This window comes from Anarrhichthys ocellatus, unplaced genomic scaffold (assembly GCF_004355925.1).
Source record: "Anarrhichthys ocellatus isolate YVR2014 unplaced genomic scaffold, GSC_Weel_1.0 scaffold441, whole genome shotgun sequence".
Classification (NCBI taxonomy): Eukaryota; Metazoa; Chordata; class Actinopteri; order Perciformes; family Anarhichadidae; genus Anarrhichthys; species Anarrhichthys ocellatus.
The window spans coordinates 1-10,463 of record NW_022280415.1 but is presented as its reverse complement, the minus strand read 5'-3'; the positions used below and the strand labels follow the sequence as shown (position 1 = coordinate 10,463).

At 46.0% G+C, this 10,463-nt stretch overlaps 2 protein-coding genes across 2 annotated transcripts; one reads left to right on the top strand and one right to left on the bottom strand.

Annotated features, from left to right (window-relative positions):
* Window positions 1-2,707: 2,707 nt before the first annotated feature.
* Window positions 2,708-4,592, top strand: LOC116401431 (insulin-like growth factor-binding protein 1). Its single transcript, XM_031879815.1, has 4 exons — window positions 2,708-3,082; window positions 3,253-3,383; window positions 3,598-3,726; window positions 3,847-4,592. The coding sequence occupies exons 1-4, from the start codon at window positions 2,740-2,742 to the stop codon at window positions 3,970-3,972; spliced, it is 729 nt and encodes a 242-aa protein (XP_031735675.1). The 5' UTR covers window positions 2,708-2,739; the 3' UTR covers window positions 3,973-4,592.
* Window positions 4,593-5,002: 410 nt separating this feature from the next.
* On the bottom strand, window positions 5,003-10,296 carry LOC116401430 (insulin-like growth factor-binding protein 3). Its single transcript, XM_031879814.1, has 4 exons — window positions 9,552-10,296; window positions 8,588-8,838; window positions 7,671-7,790; window positions 5,003-5,987 (listed from the first exon to the last, which is right to left on the bottom strand). The coding sequence occupies exons 1-4, from the start codon at window positions 9,922-9,924 to the stop codon at window positions 5,862-5,864; spliced, it is 870 nt and encodes a 289-aa protein (XP_031735674.1). The 5' UTR covers window positions 9,925-10,296; the 3' UTR covers window positions 5,003-5,861.
* Between the last annotated feature and the right edge of the window lie 167 nt (window positions 10,297-10,463).

Genomic DNA, 10,463 nt, shown 5'->3' with positions numbered 1-10,463 from the left:
GTTCCCTCAGCCAAGAGAGTTTTCATAGTATCCAATCCACCGACGATAATCGTGAGGAAACGGACGAGTTCTCTGAGTCAGATCAGAACACTCGTACGGTGGGTTTAAGTGAGGAATCTACCCCGCCTCAGCAGACAAGGTTGGGAAATGAGAAGAGGTCCATTAGTGGTAAACTGAAAATAAAGGTGAGTTTGTTTTTCTAGGGGCTCGATTCAAATGAATTATCAGGCAACTCAAATGAAAAACAGATGTTTTTTTTGTTCTTTTTTTAAGGTCTCCAAATGGAAAAAAAATACAACAGCTGAACCGCCAGTGCAGAAGAAGAGAAACAGTAAAGCGAAGAAGAAGGAGTCTCTGGCTGTGAGTGCTCACTTCAAGCAAAGATGCTTTAACTTTAAAAATACAAATTACGACGTGAGTTTTTTGGTTCACCAATGTCCTCAAAAATATTTCCAAGGAGAAGCCGTTCCCTCGGTGGCTGGTGAACCTGATGGTCAACATTGAAGAGGCAACAACTCACCAACTGGTGGTGGAGTAGCAACACTCTTTGCAGGCGTCCCCGAGGTGAAACATGTGGGGGGGGGCGTCCACCAGTCCGGCCTCTGCAACGTAGAACAAACTCGTCGTGCCTAGAATGCCATTTTGAGGGTGTGCACTGCCAGAGAGTAAAGTGCGCAAGCCACAGTTCCTTTGTCGTCATCAGTGAACAAAAAAAACAGCTAAGCTACAATAATAAGGCAAACAGGAAGTGTTGACTCCCTGTCAGTGTCAAAATAATATTGTTTGTTGTGTTTGTATACTGTTTTTCTCTCAAAACTCTTTTTCTAATGTCTTTTTTTCATGTCAATTTCTGACATGTGTGTCTCCTGTCAGAAATTCTGTACGGGAAAACTTGTGCAACACAGATTTTATCTGTCTCATGATATGAAACTACAAAGAAAAAGAAACCAAAGGCAATTCTGTGTGCACGTCAGTCAAGTCTCTCTTTAGGGGTTTCTTTTCCTAGATAACTATAAGAAATGCCACCACTCCAATGCGCACTCCAGTTTTTCCAAAGTCTCTTTTCAGGTGGTGGTTGTATTCAGATCCTTTACTTTAGTAGAAGAAGGAATACCAAAAGAATTTTAAATCCTGCATTAAAATGTTTACCTTAGTGACAGTATCAAAGGTGTTATGCAGACAAATGGCCCTTGTGAGCACAGTAGGCCTATGTTATATTACAGGATTATTTTTACATTAAGCAGTACTTTAATGTATAAGTTGGTCAAAGGAGGGTAATTCTCTCTGTTCGCTGTTGAGTTTTTTGACCTATACATTTTTCTTTTAATGAGCTCATCATTCTTCTAATAACTTGCAGTGTAGCAAAAAGTGCAATATTTGCGTCTCACATGTGGTGAAGTAAAAGTACAATAAAACAAAAGTTTGACACTTATTACAAAATCTGTGAGTTTCTATAATCATTGTTACTTAATTGGTCACTCCTGGGTTAAGCATAACAGTTCATGAATCTTTTTTTTTTTTTTTTTGTAGTTCAGCACATTTTTGGGTTTCATATCAGATAAAACAAAAATAAAATACAAAACGTAGAGCTCGGGGTCACGTGGAGTACGTCAGAGTAAGTCCAGGTATCAGGCAATCGCCACACAGCTATGACAAATACTACACTAAGGAAACAGTGTAAGAGCCATGCTATAGTGTTTACAGTTTGTTTCAATATGTTGTGTTTTTAGAATGTTGAACATACAATATAATTAAGGTCCTGCTCATGGATCATTTTGGGTTGACTCCTTTAAGTGGGTTTAGTGCTTCGATGGAGCAGGATGTGGAGCAACATTTTTTTCTGACCGCATATTGTAGACCGTATTTTATTGCCAGCAGAGGGTCAGTCCTTGATAGCCCATTATGTGGTATGGATACATTTTAGTTTTCATGGAATAAACTACTTTTCACGCATTACGAGCCTCATCAAAACTGACCATGGAAAACACAGCCTGCAGAGGAGCACGAGTCAGAACCTTTTACATCCTGCAGGAAGTGGCGAAAGGGGGTTTTAACAAGCTGCCACCAGTTACAACCATCTTTGTTCAGACAAACATGTTGTGATTAAAAGCAGAGCAATCCATAACGTTGGGGTTATGCAATGCTGAAAGTGGAATGGTCTTGTTTATCTGCCTGATAACGGGAACCTTCACTAAAAGAGATTAAAGGGACAAATAGGATTTCAGTGTGAAAACAGTGTCAAAGCACAAATCGGTCAGCATTACTTCACGAAATAAGAGTCTGTCAGCAACAGTTTTCATAACCACCAGTCATTATCTCCTGGCCTATAAGCTAGTTATCCAGTATTCCTTATTGTGGATGCCATCCATTACGACTTTGTTGCATTTCTTTAAACAGCAGTATCCATGTGGTTGTTTTCATGACCTCAAAAGGAAAAACACAAAGATCTGTAATTTTGTCGTATACGAAAACAGGGTTGTTTTCACTTTGTGTTCCAAAGTCAATATTGACTGCAGACCTGATGAACCTGGAAACTACGCATGTGAGGCAGGGTCATCGCCGTTTAAAGCTGCTTTGTCAAAATATTTTATATCTGCGGCGAGCGTGTCAATCATTAACTCCTCTGGAGGCCAGACGTCCGTATAAATACTGCTGGTTCGGAGAAATCAGTTTAGAAAGAAAAGTAACCAGGCAGATTGCAGAGGCTAAATCTAAGAAGAAGAGCGCATTTATCTGAAGATGCCCGGATTATATGAGAAGCTGACTCTCGTGGCAGCGGTGGCAGCTCTGGCCGTCTTGGTGAGGTCGTCCCCGGTGGTGGGGCCGGAGCCCATCCGCTGCGCCGCCTGTACGGAGGAGACGCTCAACGCCTGTCCCGCCGTCCCGGCGGACTGCGCGCAGGAGCTGCGGGAGCCCGGATGCGGCTGCTGCATGGCCTGCGCTCTGGAGAGAGGAGCGTCCTGTGGGGTTCACACGGCCCACTGCGGAGAGGGCCTCCGATGCACTCCCAGGCCCGGCGAGGCCAGGCCGCTCCACGCCCTGACCAGAGGACAGGGGGTCTGCACCGAGCACCTGGGCCAAGGTAGTCTCAAGAGTTTCATGTGTTTTTTTTAAGATCTGGAAATCCCACAAAGTGACCTCAAACCAACACAAGAAATACAAAAATAATTAAAATTATTTAGATATATTTTGAAAAAATACACAAAACAGAAATATATTCAACATTAAAGTCAAACTTATTTCCTAAAACAGAGGATGCTGTCCCTGACCACGGATCTCTGCACTACCTGTTGGGCCTCAACCTTCCTTTGGACCCCCAAGAGGAGGGCCAAGAGAGTATCAGGACCAAGGTCAACGCCATCGCCAACACGCTGTCACAAGAGGTGAGCAAAAGAAAAAGAAAAGAAAAGAAACATCAACCAGACTCAAGAGGCTGAGAATGTTGCCTTCCTTCCACTAGAGGGAGCTCTCGAGGAGCTGTGGAGATAATTGGGATTCATGTATTTATTCATTTTTTGCATAGTAGCTACATAGTGTATTTGTTCACATGTGGGCGTAGTTCTCACATTGTCTGTCTTTCTTTCTCGGTACGCACAGGGCCCCTGTCACATTGAGCTGCACGCAGCAGTGGACACGATATCCAGCTCGCAGCAGAAACTTGGAGAGAAGTTCACAACGTTCTACCTCCCCAACTGCGATAAACGCGGCTACTACCAGGCCAAGCAGGTGAGGAGTCCAGGATGAAAAAAAACAAACTCGCTCGACCTGTTTAAGGAAAAAAAAAGAGATTCATCCTAAAGCTAACCGGGATGATTTATTCATGTGTTTTGTTTTCCCCCCCATCAGTGTGAGTCATCTCTGGTCGGACCGCCCGCTCGCTGCTGGTGTGTCTCTCCCTGGAACGGGAAGAAGCTCCCGGGCTCGAGCGACCTGCTGGGTGACTCAGAGTGTCATCAAGAAGTCACGCGCTAGAGGATGGACTCACTTTCATAACAAACACACTTACGGGCACATCTAGTAACAATCAGACATGTTTCACAAAGGGAAAGTGTAAATCGACCTTTCTGATGAACTGACTTCTCTTAAAAAAACGCACAAAATATAAATTCCTATTTCGGAAGAGGGAAATTTCCTCTCATATTATTTACATGATGTATGTATCAAGTCTTATTTATTCTCACTAGCATTAACCATTTGTCATTTTTAGATTTTTTATATGTTTGCCCGTTTTTTCTCTCTCTCCTCTCTCTTCCCGATTGTAAATAGGGCAACACTGTATACATTTGTGTTTCTCACTAAATAACTCCATTTCTCAAAACCACAAGTCCGCAGCTCTGCCAAGCCCATTTCAGAGGCTTCAGGATCTTTTTTCTTTTTTTTTTTTTGATTCATTCAAAACTGGAGCTGTGCACGGCACGAAACGACACAGCCGCTCATTCATCCAACGTGTTGACATTGTCTGAATGTATCTCCATTGGCGTTTCCTCAATGGGTATTGGGGGAAATACTTAAAGTGCCGCAAGTATGTGCACGGTGGCCAAGCACAAACATATCAGGGCTCATCCCGGCCAGCGTGAGGTTTGGGATGGGCTGGTCTGCATTTGTCTACCTCTACCAGTCTCTGCAGGTCCTCAGGTTTAGCTGAGGATTTCTGAGGGCTCTTCTCAGCTATGCCTTTTTATTATTTCGGCCTATTCTTGCATCTATTCTAAGTATTTATTATGATCCACTTGTGTGAATTCTGTTTTTTTTTGTGTCTGTTGTTGAGAGCTCATGTGTGGTGGACCAAAATTGTTTGTAAATGCTGCTATCCAATTATTGGTTTTATTGTAACAATGTGTTCTTCTAATTCTGTAGCTGTGCGTCCCATTAAAATGTTATTTAATCACGATGGGGTGGTGTTTGAATGTGTTTTTCCTGTTTCATACACAAAGCGAGAGAGGGCAAGATGAGGACACAAAAAAAAATGAAAATGCAAAAGCTGGATAATTTTATACTGCCTTTATTAAGTAAAAAATAGACGTCTGAGGGTTGCATTTCACATGCAAACAGCTTATTCACTTAAACCAAGCCAGGTGATGGAGATGATCACCGGCTACACAGAGATCAGAGACAACGGTTTGTGGCCTTTATCCCCAAAAATTCAGCTTATGCAAAGTGACAACAAAACATTAACAACCACAGTACAGACTGAAGGACATGTCCTTCTTCTTGTGGCTTCAGATCCAGCATCAATCATTTTAATTTGAATAAAGTATACGCACTGTAGTATTTGAGCTGCACAGTCCAGTCCAACTTCCTGAGGGGCAGGAAGCCACCGGAAAAAAAAGAAGAAATTCATAGAAAAGTAAGGCACTGCACGCTTACTCCGAAAGACATATTCATACACACATACACAACGTCTTTACAACAAACCACGAGCATACAAATTATGACAAGCATGTACACATGTGCAATGCCACTCAATTGTGCGTAAATGAAGAGCACTCTCATCACTGTTGTGTGACAAACGTCTCTGTTTTTTTTTGAATAATCGGCCTCTGAGATGAATCGCATCCTCTTCTCAGAAGTTGTCCTGGCTGAGTCAGAGACAAAAAAGCTTATGAAGAGTCCATCCATCGCAGAAAAGTACAGTATCTGTGAAACAGAGGCCCTTTTTCTTCTTCTTCCTCTGTTCCCCTTGCTCCGCCTTGTAAAAAAAAAAGGTCCCACAGGCAACAGATGGAAACAGCAAACATCCAATGTATCGGCTGAGCCATATCTTGACCTCTCTCCCAATATCCTCAGTGTCTCCATTTGTTTATAATTCTTCTTGCTCTCACAAACCCTCCCTCCCTCCCTCCCCCCGGCCGGCCCCGCTGCTATTGGCTCTCAGAGTTGTAGTGCTGGGCGTCTCCTCGCTCCTTCCCATCGAAACCTGGCAAGGGCTGGCCGTATTTGTCCACGCACCAACAGAAGCCTCGCTTTCTGCCTTTGGACGGCCGGCACTGAAAGTGAAAGAAAGGGACAAGGTGAAGGGAGGGGGGAGAAATAAGGAGAGGAGGGGTGGAGGTGGAGGTGGAGGCGAGGGGCAGCTAAATGTGTAAATCCAGTTGAATATGCAGCATTATGAGAAGCCACTTTACTCGATGAAGTAGAACAGCCATAGTTAAGAGGCATTAATGGTCAGATTGTGCTGAGTCGACGCAGCCTTGGTTATCCGACGCAGCCTTGTGGTATTTTGAGCTGCTTTTTATGGTCTACCTCCTGTTACACACACATATAGAGAGACCTTTAAGGTAAACAGAAACCTGGTAAAATATTTGCTTAGTCCCGTTTGTGAACAACTGGGAACCAAGATCTATTTTCAGAAGCTGGTGGCCAGTGCGAATCATCTGTTGCTGATTATACCCCACAGCTCCAAATTATGGGTACTACAAATGACTTACAGAGTCTGTGGAGCTACCCAAGGGCTGTTATTTTACTGCCAATTTGACTAAAGGTCAACCTCCACTCTAGTAAAACATGCAGCCATTCTTTTTGAGGGCTCAAGCAACGGCGTTGCCGCTCCACAGAGGAGTCGTAGCCGATCGGGAGGGAAGGCGTCCGAATGTAGTTCAATATGTCGGCGGGGTTCGACTGAGAGGACTCAGATCACTGTTGCATAGGAAGTACGGGGAGGGAGGTAAAACTGTAGTTGCGAGATGAACGCATCACAAATTGCATGGTAAAAATACCACAGAAATCAAAATTTAAATTTGCAGATTACTGGGGGAAAAACGTGCATCTGCTTCCCGCATAACATCTGTCCTGACATTTACTGTTATTAAGAGCTGTAATAAGGGACGTTCTTGCTTCAAATCATGCAAACGTCCAAATTAAACTGACCAACGTTAAATGTCTGCCACACCCTTCAGCCCCTCGGGGGCTCAGCGGCGGTGCGCTGAGTTCCGTTCTACATAAACAAAGACAATGAGCCCGGCGTTGTGAGGCTGGTTATGAGATGATTGCAGGCCGAGGCGAACACTTCCATTAAGCAGGAGGGACTGCTATGTTATAAGAAGGGCTGCCTCGGCGGCGATGCAGGGGCGCCGGGAGCCCTAAGTGGCTCCATATGAATGCGTCAGAACCACTCATTTATTACAAGCCGATCGTGGGTTGAACCACGTGAGCGTGGGGATAGCTGCGGCTCTATTTCTGTGCGCGCTTCTCAAAAGTCCAGCAATTATGGGGGGAGCACGTCGGGTGCCGGCGGCCACCTTGACGTCTGTCTCCCTGGGAGGGTTCCCGTTAAACGGCCATCGTCCCAGCCGTCAACCCCGCTGGGGTTTGGCCCCTGTGGCTCCTGTCTCCAGAGCCAGTGGCTCGGGTCTACCTCACTGGTGTGGTGGTGCAATGATGAGGCTCTAATGACTACCAATGAATGCAGGAAGACAGCTATACACATCTGTAATTGGGCTGCAGGAGCCCGAAAGCTTGAGTCACTCGACTACAGCATTGGATCTTTATTAATGCAGCATGTAAAAAAAGGAAATGTGGGTTTCCTTCTCACGGCCTCTCACAGTTGTAAACAGTGTTTATCAGGTAGATGTTCAAATGATGTGTAGCCTCTCGGGAAATCAATGCACGAACCTGTATTTCAGCGTATACAGTCAATATCAAATGATGGTCCTGTGAATGTGCTTTCTTACCTGTTTTTTCTTATAGAAGCCCTTCTTGTCACAGTTTGGTATGCGGAAACCTCTGGGGTTGACAATGTCTGTAATCTTGAGGCTGCTGAGAATGCTCTCGATCTCTCTCCGACAGGGACCCTGCAGATGAGGGAACACATAAGCAGTGACACTTCAACATCTCCAGCTCCGAACTTGTGCGGCTGATGCCATTAGCACGAGCTAACATTTCATTTTGCAGTGTGGTTTGGACATGCATTCTTTGTTTTTGTAAGGGGTGGGTGGGTGGTGGGGGTGTGGGGGGGGGGGATAAGGATGTTAACAAATCTGACTCAGGCTGTGTCACACACTGCTCCGGCGTAATACCTAAACAATGGCTGGAGCGATATGAAAGAGGTGACGCACGAGAAATCAATTCATCCGACCGAACTGCGGCGGCTTAAGAGTTTGCCAAAGCTGCTTAACACTTCACACAAGGATGGGGGAAGAAAGTGAAATTTGGACGAGCTCAAAGAGGGAGCCAAAGGGCTTGTCCTCAAGTCCAAGTACTCCAGTCACTAATCAAAGCAGCCAGTCAAAGCCCATTACTGGTGTGTGTGCTCACTTCTCTGGCCAGAGAGAAGATCAAAATAGCAGCAGGGCTTCCCAACAGGCACTCACACAGGCCAATCCATCATCCGCTGGCTCCCAGTACACCCGGCACGCGGACGCCTTGTGGCCAAACAACCGCCTGACCCAGGTCAGCCGCAGGGCCGTCGTACCCGCTCGCTGCCACGCCGTTCTGCTGCCAACCACCGGCACCGCGACCCAAAAACATTTCATCACCCGCAATGGGAGAAAAACACCAAAACACAGAGGAAGAGGAGAAAAACATTCCTCCAGTGTGCTCTGAAGAGAGGGGAAAAAAGAAGAAAAAAAAAGCTGGTTGTGGTACTTACATACTCTGGCTCCTGTTTGGTCTCCAGAGAGAAGTTTTGCTGGTCTGTGATGAGGGGTCCCGGGAGCTCCTCCATTTTAAAGCTCTGGGTTCTCTTCTGCTGCTCCCGCCAGAGGACCTCTGACTTGGCAGAGGGGAAAAAAGGGTGAAGCGGAGGTCTCGGGGGTTCCGTGGGCCTGTGGGTGCTGTACGAGGTCTGGAGGCCCGACCCGGTGGAATTTCGCTCCTCGTAGGAAGTCTCAATATTCTCTGCTAAAGTTGGAGAACAACACGTGTTAAATCGCAAAAACGGTACACAATCTTCCATTTGAGGGAGGGATTTCATACGGTGATCGAGACATGTGTCACATCGTTCAATCGGTTGGAAAAAACGAACACAAATATACAAAACAACCACCACCACTTGATTCCAAAAGTGTTAAACCTCGACTAGCTGTAGTCTCAGTCCCTCTCCTTTAAGAACCCGAGATAAACAGTTACATTATCACCTTTCAAATCAACATTTAATCTGATTCAGGGAGGCTCAGGTCTTCACACTGACTTTAAACAACAACAAAAAAGGAAACAACTTCCTGATATTGAGTTGCACCTCTCCTCTCTTGCACCATCAAATTCTTACTAATAGGCTCAAACAATCTTTCCTCCTCTAATGCTTCAACCCGTCTCATCCTCCAGCTTCTCTTTGCATGAATGAAGGGAACTCACTGAGTGGATGTGGCTTTGAGCTGGATGTCTGCTCTCATTGTATGCGATGGAACTGAGAGTTGATTAACACTTGTAAAACCAACCATACTCTCTTCTCATCACATCTTCCTTTGGCATTTAGAAGCTCGCAGATTCAACGAGGGAAACAAATAACACAAAGTCTGCACAGCGATTTCACGTTGCATGCAACTCATTTTTAAAACCGTTCTTGGAGGTGAATAAAAACATATTGGGAAAAAAGGTGCACGCGCAACAGTTACCTGGCAGCTCGTTGACCGGAGGAGTCGGTCTGACGGAGAGGCGTTTGTTAGAGCCGTTTGCACAGATCCCGCGTCCCTCCAGCAGCGCCTGCAGAGGTCTCGTCTCACCGGGCTGATGCTGACACGTGAGCCCGGAGCCGCATCTGCCGGAGTACACGCCGCACGGCTGGCCGAAGCTCTGCGCGCAAGTCATGCAGCAGCCGCAACCCGGCTCGCGGACCCTCTCGGCGCAGTCCCGGGGCAGAGGCTTGCACAGAAGCCGCGCGCCCACGTCGCACGGCTCGCATCTGATGACCGGGCCGAGCGCACCTGACCTCCGCGTGAACGACGCCAGGAGAAAAGTCATGCAAAGTGCGCGAAAACGGGAGTCCATTGCGGCGTCTGGGGAGCGTGCACGGAGATGGTGTCAAAGTGAGGAAGCAGAGCTGTCCCGCTGCGGTGCTCTCTAATTCACATAACGCCACCGGACAAAACATCTCAATATATAGAGCCCGGGGACTGTAGGCACACCCCCGAGGAGCTCGCGGTCTGCCGATGAATTGCCTCGACTCCGTTATTCCTGTAAAACCATCCGAGCAAGTGCAGAGCAGTAGAACGGCATTTTCAAAATTGATTTTGAATAAAATAAGAAAAAGAACAATAAAAAAACTACAACCCTTCGCTTTAGCTGAGGGATTTAGTAGAGGTCTTAGTAGCCTGAATACATTTCAGAATATGATGCATTTGACAGGTGATTAAACACGCTATCAAGGAAGTAATCATGTTAATACACAGCAATGTTTTAATGTGCATCAACTCTCAGTTTCAAGGGCACACGAGTCCAGGCATCTGCTATGCACAGAGTCCTTCATAGGGGGCGCCAATAGTGTGTGTGTGTGTGTGTGTGTGTGTGTGTGTGTGTGTGTGTGTGTG